Here is a 22,162-nt window from a genome sequence, read left to right as displayed (position 1 = left end):
TAAAAAGTAAGCAAAATTAATTTGATTAAGTTGATTCAAAACTTAAGAATCAGGGAACTGCTCCTTTATTTCACTTATAAGAAACACAGAAAGGTCACTTAGGAGGTATCTGCATCTACCTCTTTTGTCTATACCAGGGGAATGGGATGAGCATTACCCACATCTCGGCTTCCTCTGCATAATTTTTCTCTGAATAGCACTTTGCTAAGAGATGGCCTCTCCAGGGACCTCTGAGTAGAAAGGGGATTTTTTTTTTCTCCTGTAAATCTCAGGTTTTTATTTGCTCTAGTTTTTGGCTGAGACTCTACAATCATGAGTGTGCATTTCCTAGCAAAGTCCTGTCCTCATGACCCTGGCCCATTAAATTCTGACACCCAACCCCCGGGGCCTACCCAAGAAAAGTTGGTGGTTTGGAGGAACTAGAACTTTTTAACTATTCGATACTTGAAGTACAGTCACTTGAGACAGGGGCTGAAAGGTATTTCAATTATATGGATTTAACATAAAATATTTAACCAGTGACCTAATTTAAGTGTTAAAACCTTTTACCTCAGAGTGAATTTAGTACTGAGTGGGTTATGGGAGATTTCCTACATGCTTAAAGGACCTCCCAAGAAAGTCTTTCATTTATCAGGAGACCAATGACAACAAATAACACCAAGACTTGCCAGCCAAACTTAACCCTGAGCAGCTATATAGGGGTATAATTACAAGGGAATGCTCACCCAAATCCAGACTTGCCACTAGACTGTTCAGTTACCTTAAAAACAAACAAACGAACAAAACTACCATCTACCTCCAACCCGCTGAGCTGCTCCAAATTCCACTGTTCGAGATACATTCCTTTGAATCATAAGCAGGCTTATGAAAATGAAGCTATCCCCGAGCGAGGACACAATCACTCTGTGTCACCCAGAGATGATGAAAAATAGGTGGTAACCGAGCTCTACAGTAAGGAAAATTATGGAACCCAAATCATCAGAATGGGGTGATTCAAACATGTCAAAAACAAAACTGGTCCAGGGGTGCCTGGGTGGCTCAGCTGGTTAAGTGCTTGGCTTTGGCTCAGGTCATGATCCGAGGTCCTGGGATCGAGCCCCACACTGGGCTCCCTGTTCAGCAGGGAGTCTGCTTCTCTCTCTCCCTCTGCCCCTGCCCCTGCTCATGCTTGCGCGCTCTCTGTCTCTGTCTCTCTCCCTCTCAGATAAATAAGTAAAATCTTAAAAACAAAACAGGTCAACTTCACTCTTGTTAGAGGTTAGTCCTATATAAGTCCCTATTACTCTGTGTGTGTGTGTGTGTGTGTGAGAGAGAGAGAGAGAGAGAGAGAGAGAGAGAATGAGAGAAAGGCAGGAAGGGAATTTTTCTATTACTTCATTTGATGGAATGGGGAAGAGGGCACCTGGGTGGCTCAGTTGGTTAAATCTCTGACCCTGGCTTTGGCTTTGGCTAACGTTATGATCTCAGGGTCATGGGACTGAGCCCTGTATCAGGCTCCACACTCAGTTTTAAGTGTCGAGTCTGCTTGAGATTCTTTCCCTTTCCCTCTCCCTCTGTCCCTCTGCCTGTTCATGCTCAGAAGCACAGTCTCTTTCTCTCAAATAAATAAATAAATAAAATCTTTAATAAAATGGGGATGACATTACCTGAATCATCAGATCACTCAAATCTGTAAGACAACGACTAGCATAGTAAGTCCTTAACCAATACTAACTGAATCCAAACTGGTAAAGGAAAGTTATTAACAGAACAGTTTAAAGCAGTGATTCTCAAATTTGAGTGAGTTCGCATCAGAATCCCCTGGAGTGCTTGTTAATAAACCAATTGCTGGACCCCACATGCAGAGTTTCTGATTCCACAGGTCTGGGATGGTACCTGCTAAGAATTTGCATTTCTGACAAGTTCCCAGGCAATGTGAATGCTGCTGGTCCTGGAACTCACTGTGAGAACCACTGGTTAGAGTAAAGGCTGAGCATGAGAGAGCATGCGAGAAAGTTCAATCACACCAGAAGAACAGTAGTAATAAATGTTAGAGCTGCATACTACATTCTGAAATTCCTGCCAAATTCTTGCTCTCCTGAGTATCATCACATGATCAATAGAGGATGGGGAAAGGGCAAGGCAGATTCTTGTCCTTAGAATGTCCTCTATTGGGTACAGCTTAGTGGAAGGAAAGAATGAGGGGACCTCACCCTTGACCCTTTAGCTCTGGCCCTAGATCTGCCTGGATGAACTCAGAGAAGAAGAACCAAGACCAAGGTGACTCATGGAGTTGGTCAAGGAGTATAAAAGGCCTCCAGGAGGGCCCAGCCTAGGCACTGTTGATGACCCAGATAGCCATCTCTGGCAAGAGTGGAGAGCTGGCTGTGCCTTTTCCTCTGCTGTTGCTACGTGTGTTCTTGAGAAAACAGTGTGGTGACAAGCCCCCAAGGGGTTCTCAGTAGGGCTCTGCAGGTCTTTCTCTTTACGAACAGATGTTGACACCTGGCCAAAAGGCCAGATAGTCACCATAGCCCCATGCCAGACAATGCCCTCTGAGATCAGCTAGCTCTCAGTTTAGTGAAGTTTTGGCTTAGGTGAGTTTAGAAATTTTTCCTTTTTACACTCAGTCTGGTGGGTTTTGTTAGGTATCAAATAAGAGTTTGACAAGTATGAGATGAAGCTACTCTTTGAAAGAGGCCTTTCCTGGTTATCTGTTTAGCGTGAGGAACGTGGAGTTGGCTTCACCAAATCCCATTTCTCAGGGCCTCTAGTCAGGAATCTATACTCCCCCAATGGGAGAATGGGTGAGTACATTGTGTTGTCAGTCCTAACAGAAGCAAATGACAAGGGTTTATTCTAAAAGTTTGATTCTTGGGAGCTGTGTGGCATGTAAGGATTAGAAGAACCCACCTTGAGGAAAAAGCAGTCTTTACTGAGAGAATGAGCTCAAGGTCAGTATCTCAAGCAGACACTGGACATCCCCTTCCCCAGAACAGGCCTGACCAGCTTCTAGCCCTTGCAGTCCTCAAGATCTCTAGAAGCCAAGCTGTTTGTGGTGGCCACTTCTGTACTGGCAGACAGGAAGTCTCCTGGCTCAAGTCTGGGGCTAACTCACACAGATGTGAGGAATTATAAAAAGCAACATCATGGCAACTCTAAGGACATGGAATCAGGACAGGGCAAGGAAGGAGGTGTGGAATCAACAGGTCTTTTATAAGATCCTAGTAACTGCCCCAGAGAGGTACGACTTGGCAGGCAACCCAAACAATTTCCAATAAGCTACAGAAGCAAAATGGGCTGCAATGGAATGAACCATTCCTGCAGAGGCTTCTATCTGGTTGAGAGAGACAGAACATGACAAGAACAAGAAAAGACTGGAGAATCTACACAGCCACGTGCCAAGCAGTCAGTAGCCCTGCCAAAGATTTCTAGTGAAACAGGAGGACAAATGCAGGATTTTCCTTTGGAAATGCAGGTTTTCCCCTGCAGTGTAGACCTATCCGTCCTCTCCAAAGATCACACACAAGAATGCCAAACAGGTCTCATCACTAGCAGACTGCTGACACGATGTGGTTAACAGGCTGTCAGGTGTGTGGAAAGTCCCTAACCTCCACCTGGGACTCTGGGGACCCCCAAGGTGGGAGCAGTGGCAGAGGAAGTCTGCCATTTCCTTGTGTTGCTACACAACCACAGGAGGCCCAGACTCTCAGCCCTGCCCTGCTGTGTCTGGGGAGAAGAGAGAAGCAAGCCCGGCTTGTATGTGTAGTGACCAAAGGTCAGGCAGTATTTCCCATTCCCCATTATCATCCATGTTAAGAGTGAAAGGAAGCACACAAAGCAAACAGAAAATTACCTGAAGAGCAACCATTAGAGATTCAGCCGAAGTCACTAAAAGGAATCTAACATTTTTTTTTTATTTAAAGATTTTATTTTTTTATTTGACAGAAAGAGAGAGAGGAGAGATCACAAGTAGGCAGAGAAGCAGGGAGGGGGGGTGGGGGAAGTGGGCCCCTTGCTGAGCAGAGAGCCTGATGTGGGACTCAATCTCAGGACCCTGAGATCATGACCTGAGCCCAAGGCAGAGGCTTAACCCGCTGAGTCACCCAGGCCGAAGGCAGAGGCTTAACCCACTAAGCCACCCAGGCGCCCCAGAATCTAACATTTCTGAACACTACTCTGTGCAAGGTGTTTTCCTGAGCTTTTACAGAAGTCACTTCCTTTCATCCTTGTGACCACCTCTGTTTTGGGCTGAAGAGACTGAGTTAGAGGGTTATGAGGAGCTAGGTGACTTGTTCCTGGCTACCAACTGCCCAGGAGTAGAGCTGGGACTTGCAGAGAGAGCAGATGAATCCATGCAGCTGCCGGGCTATAGCCAGCAATGGTGAAATGGGGCTGAGACCCTTGAAATGACTTTCATTTGCCAAGAGGAACAAAGCAATGACCATTTAAACGAGTGCTTTGTGGATAAAGATGGGTCTAATTGTGTGTGTGTGCTCACGTGTGCACATATTCATGTTTTTTTTTTCATTTAAAAAAGAGGAAGGGGTGAAAGATGTATAGTTATAAACCATACAGATATTTGAAAAGATACTAAATCTATACAAATGTCTCTGAATCTTATGGAGCTGGTGATGAATAAACGTCTATACTATTCATCCTAAATGATGAGTCATTATACCTTATGAATAAAAAATGATCATCACCTGATACAAGGCTATGATTACATCCTTAAAATATATTTGTTAAGAAAATCTATACCCAAATATGCTTTCTAAATATATTTTCAAAGTTTAGTAATAAAGGACTCTGCAGTGGTAATAGCATTCTGTTTCTTTTTTAAAAGGCAACTGTAGAGAAAGGATGATTAAAGCAAGGAACTGCATTAAAATTTAAATATACTAGCATGTTTGTATTTGAAAGCAGACTGTTTGCTGTGAGTAAGAGGGCCAAGATACCCTCTGCCCCCACATCCCTTTCTCCAGCCCTTCGTGCAGGCTACATCACCAGGCCTCTATCCACCAGCTCTCTGAGTCTCAAAGTCAGAGAGGGTTAGGTCTGGAACAGGCCTTGGAGACTGCCAACTTCAACCCCTCACTTCAGAGATAAACAAATCAAGCAAATACCCACACAGGCCAAATGGCTTGTTCAAGCTCACAGAGCAAATGAACACCTGAGGTGAATGGGTAAGTCTCTTCATTCTTCGTCCAGGGCTGCTTTCACTAGACTGTGTCTTGCTGCCGAGAGAAGGCAGGTTGAGGCACCAGGGAGAAGGCTCAGTAGTAGAATTCTCTCACATCCCAGACCTGCACAGGCCACTCAGTGGCCTTTGAACACCAGGCCGTGTGGGAGCTGCTGCGATGGCTTGAAGGTCCTGGAACCTTACCTCCTCCTCCCGGAGCTTCTGCTTCCTCTTCTCCTCCACAGCTGCCCTCTTCTGGTCCTCCCGCTGCCGCTGCTCTTCCAGTTTCCGCCATCGCTCCTCAATTTGCTTTTCATACTGGAGTTTCGCTCTTTTCTGTTTCTCCAGGATCTGCTGCTCCCGGGCAGCTGGGGGAAGGAAAGCAGAAGAGAGGCATCATTACCAGAGCACCCCATGCAGTTCAGGTTAGCCAAAATGCAGAAACACGAGCGAGACAGAAAAGCCCAGTGGGATTCTAGGCCACAGAGACCGAGATGAAGGGCTCTGGCATCTCTGCCACCGCCTGGGTGATGCTGGCCATGCGAACCACATCATCTCTCTGCCTGGATTTCCTCTGCTGTAGGTGGGGACCCTCACGTCTGCAAACTCACAGTGTGGTAAAGATAAAATGAGACCATGCATGGAAAGTACACGGCACACAACTGCTGTTGCTATCGCCGAGTCAGAGCCGCCGCAATGGCTAAGCCATACCCGAGGCTGGCCAATGAGTTCAAAGAGTAGAGCCAGTGAAAATCACAATGACTGTACACGTACCATTGCAAGGGCACAAACTCAGGATATTCCCCTCAAGACATTTCCTAAGGACCATCTACCTGGTGGTGTCAGGGAAGGGTTACCTATAAAACAGCGTGTGAACCAACTGGCAGTGGGCAGTCAAGAAGAACCCGAAAACTCACTTGTGTCAATTCAGAGGGGAAACCACTATTTACCTACATCACAGTATCCTGTGGGGAACACATCGTACTTATCCATCTATAGTTTGCAAGAGCTAAGAAAGCCTTTTTCAACTGGGTTTCCCGTCCTAAAAGAGAAAATGTCTTAATTGCTAATTTTCTGAGTTCTGAGGTTGGCCCTTCTAGATGCCCCGGAAAGAGCCTGAGTGAGTGCATGTAGTGGTCGCCTGAGGAGGTGGGGGCAGTGAGGAGGTGGGAGCAGTTTCTTGTTATTCACCATCTTACCTAAAGTCCTTAGCAGAGTATCTAGAACATAGCAGAGGTTCCATGTTTGCTAAGTGAGTAAATGAACTACTCTGAGAATTAAATGACAACTGCGAACATGCCAAAGCGTCGATTTGCACCCCAGTGCTCTATGTTCATCTAGCAATTATTCTAGCTCTCTTTCCATCCAGTCATCAATTTCTAAGGATTTTCAGGAAAGACACCACCACATCTCTACTCCCTTGGACCTAAACAGCCAAAGGGCAGAACTTACCAAGACATTTTTCTCTTTCTTCTCGTCTTTCTTTAGCTAGTCTTTGTCTCTCATCAGATCTTAAAAATCCATCCATGCCTATAAAAAATAAAACATGATAAAATAATTCTTCCCCGGGGCACCTGGGTGGCTCATTTGTTAAGCATCTGCCTTCAGCCTGGGTCATGATCCCAGGGTCCTGGGATCGAGTGCCTCATCAGGCTCTCTGCTCGGTGGGGAGGCTGTTTCTCCCTCTCCCACTCCCCCTGCTTGTGGTCTCTCTCGCTGTGTCTCTGTCAAATAAATAAATAAAATCTTTTAAAAAAAAACACAACTCTTCTCTCTTTCCCTACCTACTGAGTGCCAGGGGCCACTGGTCCTGCACCCTGGGTCTGGCCACACACATACATCATCCATAGCCACCATTTTACCCACAGAACCCTAATAAGCCATTCCCCACCACACACGCACACGCACACACACACACGTGTGCACGCCTGCAGCCAGGCCCTGAGACCTGAGGGGTGCCAGCCACAACTTCCACACTCACCCACCAAGCTGTGCTGTTGTGGCCCCAATGCCAATCCTGGAGAACCATGCCCTTTCCCTCTGTCCCCAAGACTGGACCTAGAGTCAGAAAGTGCCAGGGAGGCTTAGGAGGGTACAGAAAAGCCCACCAGGCCTCCCCAAGCCTTGTTCCCAGGGGAGAGGAGAAGCACAAAAGTGGACACAATTATTACACAGACAATCAACGTTCTACTTTCTGAAGGGAGCCAACTGCTAAGCAACATGTACAAACTCCTTGGGTAAGTACTGAGAAACGCAACACTCAAGTTTGATTTTGGTTCTGCTAAATTTGCTCCAATGTCAATCTTAGTATTTTAGAATCAAGAAGAAGAAAGATAATATATTCCTGTTTGTCATTTAAATATCTACAACAAATAAAACAGAACAAATGGCAGCTCCCCCCACCACAAAATGTCTAGGAAACATCCCAGGAACTCCACATCTCCAACCATCTTCTACAGGACCATGAAGGGCTTTCTAAATCAAAGATCAAATGATCTTCATGGTCATTTTAGGATTACAAATAATTTACTGCACTCAGTCACAATCAATCATTCATGAGCATTATTTATATAATGTTCCAGCACAACATCTAGGAGAAATCAGCTTCTGTGTTAGTATGACCAAACTCACTTTCATAGTCCCTGGGCCCTCCTTTCTGGTAGCATCACGTGCTGACCTCTTTGTGTGCTCTACTGCCACAGTTACCTGCACCCCTTTGGGGAAGGTTCCTGTAACTGTGCAGGAGAGAGACCAGAGACTTGGACTTGGTATAGGCAGCAGGAATGCAAATAAGGACGGATGTGATAAACACTGGATTGTCACAACTCCCCATGGGCATCTGATTTTGGAAGCCTGGATTACATATCAGGAATATTAAAGTTCAAGAGAGAAGTACTAAAGAATCAACCTGGACTATAAAAGCCATTACCCACGTTTGTTTTAGTTAACTCTTAACCACGATACTATCAACATAAACATCACCAAGAATTTGAAGGCCCAACTTCTTAGCTCAGTGCTGGCTCCCTAGAGTCTGACCCCAAGAGACCCCAAACTCTCTTCCCAACTTGACATCAGGTGCATTTCTTCCACACACCTTCCAGCTCAAAATACCCCTTCTCCCACACCCCAAAATCTATTTAAACCCCACCCACCTTCAAGACCCCACAGTTCCCCAGAACTCATGATGCTCTGTGGTTCCCATACGGTAAGCAGAAGATTAATTTCATTCTGCTTGGCTGCAGAGTTCTCTGCTTCAGTCTCCCTGGGAGGAGAGAGAGGCTACGGAGGCAAGGGTGGCTTATGTATGTCTAGGTCACCCCAGCTCCCGGCACTGCCCCTCAACAGTGCCCCTTAGGTGAACACACAATGCTCAAAGGCAAGCATGCAGTTGGTGGAAGGGAGACAAAACCAGGTTTTTCTTTTCTCTAAAACACCTTCAGGCTCTACTGTCTGCCTCAAGAGTTTGATTAATTAGAATTTACTCTGTGAAAAGTTACAAAGAGTAGCTTAGCTTCTCTGGACAGATGCTGGCTTGTGTCAGCACCCATATCACCCTGTTCATCCCAGCACGACCGGAACCTTACTCTGTATTGCCCATGCCACCCTTCAGATATTAATGGGCCAGCCCTCTACCTGAGATACAGCCTGAGAACCAGTGAAAGTGTTCTTCAAACAGAAGAAACAAACTGAGGGAAAAGGGCCAAGCACATTTGGAACTGGCCACATTACCCACATGCTTTACAAACACAAGTTGCTCTGTTCCAGGGATCTGCATGATTTTAGGCTGCCCCCTTGTGGGCACTTGTAAGAGTCACAACTACAAATAATTTCCCTTCATTATCGTGCTCGGGGATGTCCTCACGTGCTTCATCACACTAGGAGGTGACCCGTTACTATGGATCAAATGCGCTTCTCGGATTTACTGGGCTCAATCACTTTATGATGCAGGTACTATTTCGACCCTCACAGGTACAGAAAGGAAGGCACTAAGAGGTTAATTAACTTGTCTGAGGTCACACCATCGGAAAGTGGAAAAGCCAGATCCTACCCACGAACATGACTCCAGCATCCACACTCTTAATTACTGCTCTCCTGCAAATGAAGAAATGTAACAGCTTGTTCTTAGTGCCTATGAACAAAAAGCTGTAGTCCAGTATCGCACACAAGGAACAAATCCCACCCTTGTCCCTGGAATAAGCCCGCGAATGTGGGGAGAGGTCCAAGTCCAATTCGTTAGAGAGGGATCAAGTAAGAAGTGCTGTGAGCCACACACTGGCTGGCCGGCCGCAGATATGGCCACTACCCAGGCCGAGTAAATATCTGCTTCCTCTTCAGACTGATACTTTGGAAATGTTTGAGAGAGGCCGATGCTGGGTGGGAAAGGGGGTTAGCCAGAGAATGATGGGAACAACCACGAAAAGCAATTCTGCTTTGGCCTCACTAAGGAGGGTGAAGCAACTCAAACAGTCCAGCCTGGGTAACCCGGAGTGTCTCACTGTCACACACAGCCACGAGCCATGTACGCTACTTCAACTGAAGATAATCAAAATTAAATGGAATTAGGGGAGCCTGGCTGGCTCAGTTGGAAGAGCATGTGACTCTTGATTGCACGGATTGTGAGTTCGAGCCTCACACTGGGTGTAGAGATCACTAAAATAAATAAATAAACTTTAAAAAATTAAATGCAATTAAAAGTTCAGTTCCTCAGCACACTGGCCACATTTCAGACACTCACTAGCCACATGAGGCTGGTGGCCACCATACTGGAGAGCAGTGGAAGAGAAAGAGAAGTCCGGCAGCTCCCTCTTGTGATTCTCTTCCTTCACACTTAGCTGCTCTGGGACATGTGTGGATAAGGAAGATGTCATAGTTTACTCGAGGTTGAGTTTTGCTGGGTGAGTAAGGCTCAAGTAGGGCCTCATTCCTCAACACAGTGTTGGCCTCTCCTGATTACAAGAAGAGTCAGGCAACTGTTTCTAAAATATCCATTTGAAAAGAAGCCAAATAATTAACTCATATCTCCAACTTCCATCTTGTGACTTTCCATGATCCTCCAGCAGCCCCTGCTGAGAAGCACTGGGCTTATCCCAGGGTAGGGCACAAACCAGACCACCCCTATTTGTTATGGGCCATGGATTTAACCAGTTAATTACCACGAGTGCAACACAGCCAGAGGACTCAAGGTAGACCATGATTAATACATGAACATTAACAATACCAAGAGACTTCCAGTATACTTAAGGGTTAATGCTCAATTTTGTTCCTAAAGTTAATCTTCTTTCTGTATGGCCTGAAATCCTCAAGTATTTAGTTTTCCTACCCAACCAATCATCCTTTTTCCATTTTACTTCATACTGTATGCGTACCCTTGTCTCTCTTTTATTAAACCAGAGACCCAATTTTATGTTTGAACTCCATGAGAAGAGATGGAAAATAGATCTGTGCTTGTCAGGGGGTAGGGAGGAGGGGCAGAAGGGAAGTGGGTGGCTATAAAAGGGCAGCATGAAGGATCCCTGTGGTAATGGAAATGGCCTCTATCTTGACTGTACCAGTGTCACCACTCTGGCTGGGACAGTGCTGCAAGCTAGTACTGTTGGGGAAAACAGGGTAAAGGGTACATGGGATCTTTCTATAGTATCACTTATAAGTGCATGTGAATCTACAATGACCTCAAAATAGAAAGTTTAATTAAAAAACAATATGGTCGGGCACCTGGGTGGCTCAGTTGGTTGGACGACTGCCTTCGGCTCAGGTCATGATCCCGGAGTCCTGGGATCGCGTCCTGCATCAGGCTCCCAGCTCCATAGGGAGTCTGCTTTTCCTTCTGACCTTCTCCCCCCTCATGTTCTCTCTCGCTCTTTCTCTCCCTCAAATAAATAAAAATCTTTAAAAAAAAAACAAAACACAACACAATATGGTCCTGGGGTAAAGCCCTGGAGGAGAACCAAAGACAGAGAGAGAGAGAGCAGAAGACACCCTCCTAAAGGTGTCCCACCCAGGAGAAGGACAAGCGGTACACATGTCAGAGCCAAGCTGCCCCATTCCTGATGAAGTAGTGCTTCCCAGGACAACAGCATGCAGATAACGTGCGCTACTAAAATGGAGGCCTTTTTCTGGACAACTCATCCCGTGGAAATGAGAATGAAACAGGGATAGTAAGCGTCTAAACAACTATTTTATGTTAACAGAACAGCATACGATTTCATTCTTCACTAATGTGCTCTTGCTTGGAGTAACTTCCCGTCATCCTTAGGCTATAGCAACACATTTTTAAAAACTAATTTTAAAATGAATTTTATTAGCCCAAGCACTCTCCCACTAGAATATGAATAAGCTGGTATCAGTCAATGATTCATGGTACTGTTAATAACCATTATCAAAATACAAAGTTTTAAGGGGAAGCCAGCTATGTTGGACTTCAAAAAATTAATTATATTAAATGAATTTTAAAGTAACTTTCCCAATCACACTCATATGGCTACAACGAGTCAGTGTCCAGAAAAAAGAAAGGGAAAAGAAATGAAGAGCTTATCAAATAAGAAGTTCAGTGCTAGCCAGCCCCCTCCTCTGGGGCCCCCTCCCCTCAGTGGACTGGCAGGCATGGACACATTCACCTCCACGGGACTCATTTGTGCTGTCTTCTAAGTGCATGAAGACCAGTGGTTCTCAACTGTGGCGACACAGTGGAATCACCTGGGGAGATTTTAAAATGACAGATGCATGCATCTCCCTTCCAGAGGCTGACCTAACATCTCAGGTGTAAATGGGGTGGCAGTGCTTTAAAAGCTCCCATGTGATTCTAACATGCGGCAGGACTGAGAAATGTCCTGGCCCACTACTCCTCCTACTGGAGCATGCATCAGAACCACCTGGAGGGCTTGTGACCTCTTACTGCTGGATGGCACCCCCAGAGCTTATAACAGAGTGGGCCTGGGGTGAACCACTGACTCAGTTCCAAGTGAGGCTGATGCTGCTGGTCCACAGTCCACAACTTGAGAACCGTTATTCTAGACTAAACTGACTCTATAGGACAGAGCCCTGCCTGTGGCTCCTCTGCAGATGTCCAGAACCCAGAGGAATATGGGGCTCACAAAGTGGGATGGAAGGAATGCAGAGAGATGACCTGACTGCACCCCCCATTCCTCTCCACATGCTATGATCTGGGCTTGTTCATTTGCCCCTTGCCCTCTAAGCTCTTATCTCTGAATCTCTAGTACCTTGTACATGGTACTCAAATACTTACTGAATGAATAGGCCATGAATATTATGTCCCACTGATTGAAACCTCTCCATTTGTAGAGCACTTAAACCTTTTTATTGGGGCACCTGGGTGGCTGAGTGGGTTAAAGCCTCTGCCTTTGGCTCAGGTCATGATCCCAGGGTCCTGGGATCGAGCCCCCGCATCGGGCTCTCTGCTCAGTGGGGAGCCTGATTCCCTCTCACTTTCTGCCTGCCTCTTTGCCTACTTGTGATCTCTGTCAAATAAATAAACAAACTCCAAAAAAACCCACACATTTTTATCAGTAATGTCTATGTAAACCAGTAACATTTTGAAGCATCTATGTAGCTGTTGTTATACTGCTGGAGTTGGGGCAAGGAGTACAAAGCTAAAGAAAGGAAAGCAACTTTTCCCACTGCTCCCCATGCTCCCCCAAAGGCTAAAACAAATCTTTCCTCTGAATTGCATCAGCGCTCTACCTCTCAGTTCTTTTCCCTCTTTAATTTGAATTGGGGTCCCTCTCTCATTCATGGTCCTCAAACACAGGAAACTCTACCCTCCATACCATCCCCCTTTTCCAGCACATCTATCAGGATATAAGGTACTTTCTTCTTTTTTTCTAATTTTATTTTTAAGTAATCTCTACACCCAATGTGGGACTTGAATTTAAACCCTGAGAATTGCATGTTCTACCAACTAAACCAGCCAGACACACCGATACAAGCTTTTTTTTTTTTTTAGATTTTTAATTTATTCATTTGACAGAGATCACAAGGAGGCAGAGAAGCAGGCAGAGAGAGGAGGAAGCAGGCCCCCTGCCGAGCAGAGAGCCTGATGTGGGGCTCAATCCCAGGACCCTGGGATCATGACCGGAGCCGAAGGCAGAGGCTTTAACCCACTGAGCCACACAGGCGCCCCCCGATACAAGCTTCTTAAGGGAAAGGCCCACATCCCATTTCTTCCGATAGCCCCGAGGGCCTAGCATAGTATTCCGTACATATTAAGAAACTAATAAATGCTGAGTTCACAAGCACCTACAGTGTGCCAGCCTGGAGGGTATATTAAAACAAACATTTCCTTATTTCCAACGTTCCTATGACAGCATCAGGACAAGGACATCACTCCTGTGGCCTCTGTATGACATGACCCACTTATTTAAACTTGCGAAGTCTCAGTTTCCCATAGTTTAAAGGGATATGGAATGTTAGCTCTGGGGACTCACCCTCTTAAAACACATCCCTGTGCTGTGAGATGGCCAAATTAAACAGCATGTCTCAGGGAAGGCTCCAACCGGGAGAGCGACCACCAACTGTCAGCCTCTGAGTGTGCCATCTTGGCCCTCCAGTAAAGGCCCTCAGTAAAGATAACAAGTGAAAACCACCCAGTCAACCCCAGGCAACACACAGAACCCCGAGAAAGAAGGCAACATTATAAACTGCTCAGTCTTGGTGTAGTTTGTTTCACAGCAATATATCCAGAAAACCAGTCCACCGATCAACCAAAAGCAAACAAGCAGCAGTTTCTGATCACTCAGTATATGGGACCCAGACTATATGCACCGTCCTAGACTCCTCAGCCTCATGGGCTCACCAACCCTGGACCTCAGGACCACATGTCACGCTTCTCAGGCAGAATTTAGTGATGGCTCATGTAGTTCCCTCACTCAATAAGCCCCGGAAGCTGCTCCTGTCACTGCCTCCGACAGAAGAGCGCCAATACATAGCACAGCTGAAAAGGAACACTAGCACCTTGACATTGACTAGGCCAGTCCTGCAGAGGCCAGGAAACATGACCCAGAAGACAAAGTAGTTAAGGCCCTGTGGCATGCACTCTGAGACAGGAAGGCGACAATGGATGAACTGTTTGCCCTTCTTTCTACCAGTGACTGCTCTGAGTCACTGGGATTCATAACCTCCCTGGACATGGCCTGGGATCGAAGCACCACCAGCTGTATTCAGGTGCAAGGCCTTGGTCAGCTTGACGATGCATCACCTTTTATTTCCTTTCCTTCCCTTCCCTTGCTCACACACCTTTCCTCTCACTCTTAGTTCCCAGGGAGCAGACTCCTCAATAAAGTGCTGGTAGGTATAAAAGAGAAGGAGAAACTGTACATGAATATTCATAGCAGCATTATTCATAATAGCTACAAAGTGGAAACAACCCAAATGTCCATCACTATTGAATGGATAAATAAAACACGGTATGTCCATAATGAAATATTATTCAGTCATAAAAAAAGGAATGAAGGAGATGATGGGCTGTTAATGAGTGCAGGATTTCTTTTAGGGGTGATGGAAATGTTCCAGTATTAAATAGTAATGATGGTTGTACAATATTTTGAATGTACTAAAACCCACCAAAGTTTACACTCCCAAATGATAACTGTTATGGTAATTATATTGCAATAATACAATTTTGCAAAAAGAAAAAAAAAATTAAAACCATATTATGGAGGGCTCCACAACAAGATTTAAAATCCACAGCCTGGAGTATCTGAGTGGCTCAGTTGGTTAAGCATCTGTCTTCACCTCAGGTCATGATTCCAGGGTCCTGGGATCGAGTTCTGCATTGGGCTCTCTGCCCAGCAGGGGGTCTCCTTCTCCCTCTCCCTCTGCCCTTCTCCCTGCTCATAGTCTTTCTCTCTTCCCTCTCAAAATAAATAAATAAAATCTTCAAAAATTAAAATAAAATCCAGAGCCTAATTAATCTCATCTATGGCCTTCATTCAAGTCTCCCAAGTTACTACTTTTACCTTTTCCTCTCAAATATCCAAATGATGTATTTGGTTCCAACAAAGCAGTTTCCATACAATGAGAACGAATGTAGTTCATGTGAGTATGTAAAAATCATATATATGTGTGTGTGTATGTACATGAATGTACGTACATACATACATACATACATATCCTGGTAAAGTATCTGTCGCACAATCTCAAGATCTTTGTTATATTTTATAAAACTGGGGAGAAAAAAAATCAATGTTTGTAAGTTGAAAGAAAAAGAAGTATGCCTGCTATTTGTTCAAAAGGGGGGAGGGATGGGCACCTGGGTGGCTCAGTGGGTTAAGCCTCTGCCTTCGGCTCAGGTCATGATCTCGGGGTCCTGGGATCGAGCCCCACATCAGGCTCTCTCCTTGGCACGGAGCCTGCTTTCCCCTCTCTCTCTGCCAGCCTCTCTGCCTACTTGTGATCTCTCTGTCAAATAAATAAAATCTTTAAAAAAAAAAGGGGGGGAGGGAATGAAAAAATACCCAATAAATGATAAATGTTATGATCAACAGTTATGATAACATAAAGTGATGTACAGGAAGAACTTTCCATTATGATAAATGGTCATTAAATACTAGTGGCTATTATTTTCAGGGGGAGTTATTTTTGAGATTGAAGAAATGGAGACTCAAAAATTTAAGTGAACCACCCAATGTCACATTAAGTAGGAGGATTCTCATTATCTCTCTGACCCTTAATTCACTGTGATTTTTCCTAGACTCTGCTGCAGGATCAGATTCAAATCAATGAAGGGCAGGAAGGTGAAAATTCCAGGAAGGGGTAATGGTGTATGCAAAAATACGCTAGAAAATAATAGTTAAAGCCTGAAATCTCATTGAATTTCAATCCTCCTAGTCTAAACTGAAAATCAATAGACAGATTCTAGAACCTTTTTCATCTTTGCATGAGGGTATTGTTTTTGTCCAGAAAGCATCACATATTCTTAGTTTATATTTTTCAATTAAAATCTCAGAAATAATTACAATCCCATAGGGTCACTAAACTTTCTATTTAAATTTCTTTCAATGTGGAACTAAATCTCAGTTCTCAGTAGGTCCTGTCAGCATCCATCCATACTTCAGGATGACTGCTTTAATGCAGTGGACTGTAATGAAAACCAATAGCACTAATACTTGAAGAAGATTCTTGTCTAGCAACCAGATATTTTCCCAAAATGAAATTCATATCCATTAAAGGCACTCTGAGAATAATAAATCAACCCTTACACTGTTAAAATCAGGGCTTAATCATACCTGTGTACAATGCACCAAAAAAATCCCCAAAAAGTAAATTTAATAACGTATGAACAGCATGTTCGAGATCCCAAATCATGGAATTTCGGGTGAAAGAGCTCTCAGGGGCCCACTTCAATCGTCTACTTGCTGTGAGCAAAGAGGGAGTGAGCCAACAGAGATGGGGGGGTTTGGTCCCTTTCCTCCACCAGAAAAAGGACTATCTTTATCCTCTTTGCTTCTTTCATCTACCCTTCCGACGTGCTGGATGAATTTCTCCGGTTTTTGTTATACAAATGGAGAAAGCAGATAAAAAGGGTTTCAGGAGTCTAAGAAGTGAATCAGCTTTGATGATCAGACAATGTAAAGACAGGGAAACCTATAAGAGGGAACAAAAGAGAAAAGGAAATAAGAGGTGGGCAGGGGAGCCAGAAGCTCTGTTAAGGCTGCCTCTGGGTACAGTTCTGCCTGGGAGCTGAACACAGGAAGGGTTTCAAGAAACTCCTGGAAGGTGTGGTGTGTGTGTGTGACACTGGGAGCTGGAGGAATACGCAAAGAGCTGCAGGTGAGAGCCTGCTAATCTCCAGCGTGCATCTGAATCGCTTTTAATCTCTTTTGGTTACTGAGTTTTCTTTGGCTATCACATGAGCTTCTGGTATATTTGGGATATTTAGTTTACAAACAAATACCTAGGGAGGAGCTAACCTCAGGGGAATCAAGGGTTATAGAGATCCTTTGGTGGCCATTAATTCCATTTTCAGTCTCTGATAACAGCAGAACTGGGTGGCTTCCACTGCAATTTGTGTCTTCGAAGGATACCACTTCTCCCCATAGCTTAATAATTCGCCTGAGAATTTTGGGGCAAACACTAATCCAGTGATTCTCAAGCTTTAGCACACACCAAAAGAATCCCCTAGAAGGCTTGTGAAAAACAAATTGCTGGGCTCCACCTCCAGAGCTTCTGATTCAGTAGGGCTTGAGGGGCCTGGGAATCTGCAGTTCTTTTAAAGATTTTTATTTTATTATTTATTTGACAGAGAGAGAGATCACAAGGAGGCAGAGGAAGGCAGAGAGAGTGGAGGGAGCAGGCTCCCCGCTGAGCAGAGAGCCTGATGCAGGGCTCCATCCCAGAACCCTGAGATCATGACTTCAGCCGAAGGCAGAGGCTTAACCCCCTGAGCCACCCAGGCGCCCCGGTATCTGCAGTTCTAACAAGTTCCAAGGTGATGCTAATGTCACTGGTTTGGGGACCTCACTTTGAGAACCACTGATGCAATCCATTACCTTCTGAACTGGTTTAAATTCCATTTTCAATGGTAAGAAAAAGTCACTATTACTACCCAGTTAACTACTTTCAACAGGTCTCTTTTTCAAGAATGATGTCATAATTTATACTTTCGAAGGAGGCAGGGCTGTAACTTTTATGTTCAACAGCTACTGACTTACTAGGATGAAGGTACAGATAGATATCCAAGTATCAAAATAGATTTTTAAAAATGTATACAGATACTAAAATATCCTTGAAAAGAAAGAAGTGGAGAAACAGGGGGAACGACATAAGAATGTATACAAACTTATGCAGTTGTTATGTTTTTATAAAATATACTAAGTTCCTATAAGTTTCCTTTAAAATAACTAAATGAATCACATTTTCCAGAAAAATGCAGATGTGATAAGAGTATTACTGAATGGGGGCACCTGGGTGGCTCAGTGGGTTAAAGCCCCTGCCTTCGGCTCAGGTCATGATCCCGGGGTCCTGGGATCGAGCCCCGCATCAGGCTCTCTGCTCAGCGGGGAGCCTGCTTCCCTTCTTCTCTCTCTGCCTGCCTCTCTGCCTACTTGATCTCTGTCAAATAAATAATAAATAAAATCTTAAAAAAAAAGAGCATTACTGAATAACTCAAGTGATCCCTAAATGATTCTTTTTAAAACAAGATTTTATTTATGAGACAGCAAGAGAGTACATGGGCATGGGTAGGGGATGAGCAGAGGGAGGAGAAGCAGACTCCTTGCTGAGCAGGGGGCCTGACATGAGGTTCCATCCCAGGACCCCGGGATCATGACCTGAGCTGAAGGTACAGGCTTAACCCACTGAGCCACCCAGGTGACCATCTTAAATGATTTTCTTAAACAAGAATTATACAACAGAGAGAATGAACAGTTGGGCTTTTTTTTTTTTTTTTTTAAGTGTGGAATTGGGTGAAGTTCAGTCACAAAGAGCGGAGCACTTTGACATTAAGGCTGAGTGATGAGAATGAATCTCCTCACCCTGGAACCTGGCACATATTCAGCACCAATATGCCACAGAATTCTCTGCAGAGGGTTACTGGAAGAAGGCACAAGGGCAAGTGCCCACAGCAACTGCTTTCAGACCCCTCTTCTAAACAATGATGATAAAAGGAGTCCCTCTCTTATTCACAATGAGGGTTAAAGGAAAGATCACTGGCAGCTTCCCTGTGCCCAGCACCTAATGGGAGCTCCAAAAACTGAGCTATTCGTTGTCAGCCATGCTAGCCAGGCTGTTCCTCTTCCGTGCTCTTCCTTTTCTACTACTGAAGTCTTCAGAAAACCAGTCCTGCTACCTTTCCTAATGGGGCAATTAGATAGAGTGCATGCACGCAACAGCACCAGGCTAAAACCAGGGCAAACCTTCTCCTTCCATAAAAATTACATTATATATATAGATGATTTCTCATCTTCTGTCAAGAGTATCAGTTATCCATCATCATTTGTATCTACACATGGAGACATACACCCCTTCTGGGAAATAAGTAGAAATGAGATCCTGTCTTTAGCAGCATGAATAGTTTCTTACCAGAAAAAGAAAAGTAGATGACATTTCACAAACGTCAACTGTGAAGGCTGTATATGATGACGCTGACGCTTTCACTACTTCCGCAGTACATTTCCTAATTATATTCATGAACACATAATCAGCTGTCCCAAGAATACCCACTCCAGCAACTCCAATCAGCTCCCCAGAATCAAGTGAAAATGTGTCACATTATAAAATGCAACTGTGGGACGCCTGGGTGGCTCAGTTGGTTGAGCAGCTGACTTCGGCTCAGGTCATGATCCCAGCGTCCTGGGATCGAGTCCCACATCGGGCTCCTTGCTTGGCGGGGAGCCTGCTTCTCCCTCTGCCTCTGCCTGCCATTCTGTCTGCCTGTGCTCGCTCTCTCTCCCTCTCTCTCTCTGACAAATAAATAAAAAAAAATAATAAAAAAAATAAAATGCAACTGTGCCCAGTTTCATGTACTGTACACATATTCATGGGTCAGACTATCTTTTTCTAAAGGCACCATTTATTAAGCAGGCATGAAAGTCTCCAAATATTATCAAATGCTCACAATAATCCTAGGAGGTGGAAGCTACCCTTATTTTACAGATGAGGAAACTCAAACTTAAGACTCGAAGTTAAGAAATCTGTCCAAAGTCACAGGTGCTATGTAGCAAAGCCTGGATGTGAGGCCAGTCTTGCTGACTCCCAAGCTGACAGGTACCAACTCAGTACTGACAGGAAAGGAAGGCCACGTAAAGGAAAGAATACTGACCTAGCGATCTAGATGTCCAGAAACTGGGAGCTATTCTTTTTTTTTCTAATTTATTTTTATTTACTTATTTATTTGACAAAGATAGACAGAGTGAGAGAGGGAACACAAGCAGGGGGAGTGGGAGAGGGAGAAGCAGGCTTCCCACAGAGCAGGGAACCGGATGTGGGGCTCGATCCCAGGACCCTGGGATCACGACCTGAGCTGAGACACTTAAGGACTGAGCCACCCAGGTGCCCCCATACTGGGAGATATTATTATTGGGATGCACAAAGGAGCCTAAGAAAACGGGCTCACTCAAATCCCTGCTCAGCATACATTAACAGTGTGACAACTAAGGAAGCTTCTAAGCCTTAGTCTTCTCATCTGTTAAATAGGAATAATAGTAGTACCTGTTTTGCAGAGTAATGTGAAGCTTGAAGTAGAATATATGTAAAGCTCTCACCACATATTAAAATCACACAGTAAATATTAGCTAATGATATCACCCTCATCATCATTACTGGTTTAAAGGTGGTCCTTAAGAATGTAAATACAAGGGGCGCCTGGGTGGCTCAGGGGGTTAAGCCGCTGCCTTCGGCTCAGGTCATGATCCCAGGTCCTGGGTTCGAGCCCCACATCGGGCTTTCTCCTCAGCGGGGAGCCTGCTTCCTCCTCTCTCTCTGCCTGCCTCTCTGCCTACTTGTGATTTCTCTCTGTCAAATAAATAAATAAAATCTTTAAAAAAAAAAAAAAAAGAATGTAAATACAAGTGCTTAGGACATATTAAGCTCTCAGACTACATTCATGTTCATCAGTATCAATCATTATTATCACCCTTACCACCACCATCATGGCTACTACTACAGTCTTGAACTAGACCCTGATCTCCCCCCCTCATCTTTAAACCCTACTTTCTTTTTTTTTTTTTAAGATTTTATTTATTTATTTGACAGAGAGAAATCACAAGTAGGCAGAGAGGCAGGCAGAGAGAGAGGAGGAAGCAGGCTCCCTGCTGAGCAGAAAGCCTGATGTAGGGCTTGAACCCAGGACCTGGGATCATGACCTGAGCCGAAGGCAGCGGCTTAACCCACTGAGCCACCCAGGCGCCCCTAAACCCTACTTTCAAATCAGCATTGTCTTCAGCTTGCACCAGGCCTCTAGTGGCCGACCCACCGGGCATCTCAGGAACTCCTGCCCCTGCCTGCCAAGGCCCTGACTGGTAGAGGACTACTAAGCTAATGAGAGGGGCTTGGGTGAAGGCAATGTACACACTTGTCAAAAAAAATCACCTGATGGTACACTTAAAACGTGGGCACTTTGTGTATGATACCTATTTGTAACACTACAACAACTATGATAACAAATGGAAAAGGCAAAATTTAGGGCTGGGTGACCTGCCATACGTCATTAGTGCCCCCAGGCTGCCATGACTAACCCTGGATCTCCCAGGCAACCACATTCTCACTGTGACCCTGTGAAGAAGTGTGGGGAGTGAGACTCCTAAGGGCAGCATGGCAGACAAGAGATATGCCTCACCAGAGCCAGTGTGGAAATGGAAGTCACTCGCAAAGGCCCAGGCAGGGGGACTCAAGAGGCAGGGCTCCTCAAAAATTCCTCATGACTGAGGAGATAAGAAGGTCTAACAAGCCAGCTCCTTGGTTCTGAAACCTGCCTTGAAAATCACCCTCTTTCCAGGTTCACTATAAACCTTTACCTGTTTCCAAACACACCAGATCTACCAATGTCCAACTGGCCTGGGTCTTTTCTACAGCCACAGGGAAAACTCTCTTGTTGATCACTTCCCCATTCATGTGTAAAGCCTGGCCCAGGGGCTGCTTCTCGGTTGCATCCATGTGGCCTGCCCAAAAGCACCCCTGCCAAAGGAACTGGAGTAAATCTCTTCATATCTCAGAGCTTCCAGCTGCTCTTCTGTAAAGCAGGAACATCACTACCTCCTTCAGGGTTATGGCAGTTCTTGTGAAAGCACCTGGCAGCAGGAGTAGTCACAGTTGGTCCCATTCCCTTGATGATATATGAGAACACAGACTAAACAAGTTGTGGCAGATGCTCACTGGGCCCAAGCCCTGGGCCATGTAATCATAACCTCCACTTTTCAGTCTTCCCAAGAGTCCCACAGAATTCCCCTAGAAAATCCCCCACAACTTCCTAAGAAGTCACAGTTTCCATTCTAAGACTTATTCTGCCTTGCTGATCATTCACTTAGAAAGTAAGAGGAACAGGGGCACCTG

General features: G+C 44.9%; 1 protein-coding gene across 9 annotated transcripts in view; it reads right to left on the bottom strand.

Moving 5' to 3' along the window:
- Positions 1-22,162, bottom strand: part of MAP7D2 (MAP7 domain containing 2) — a 97,176-nt gene that overhangs the window by 36,698 nt on the left and 38,316 nt on the right. For all 9 annotated transcript variants that reach the window (XM_047715458.1, XM_047715457.1, XM_047715464.1 and 6 more), the window contains exons 2-3: positions 6,614-6,691; positions 5,366-5,529 (exon numbers count right to left, since the gene is read on the bottom strand). In XM_047715458.1, the coding sequence (XP_047571414.1) occupies positions 5,366-5,529; positions 6,614-6,691 (242 nt within the window). The remainder of the gene's footprint in view (positions 1-5,365; positions 5,530-6,613; positions 6,692-22,162) is intronic.

The sequence above is a fragment of the Lutra lutra genome, chromosome X (genome assembly GCF_902655055.1).
Source record: "Lutra lutra chromosome X, mLutLut1.2, whole genome shotgun sequence".
Taxonomy (NCBI): domain Eukaryota; kingdom Metazoa; phylum Chordata; class Mammalia; order Carnivora; family Mustelidae; genus Lutra; species Lutra lutra.
The sequence above is the reverse complement of the archived record's forward strand: the minus strand, read 5'-3'. Positions and strand labels throughout refer to the sequence as shown.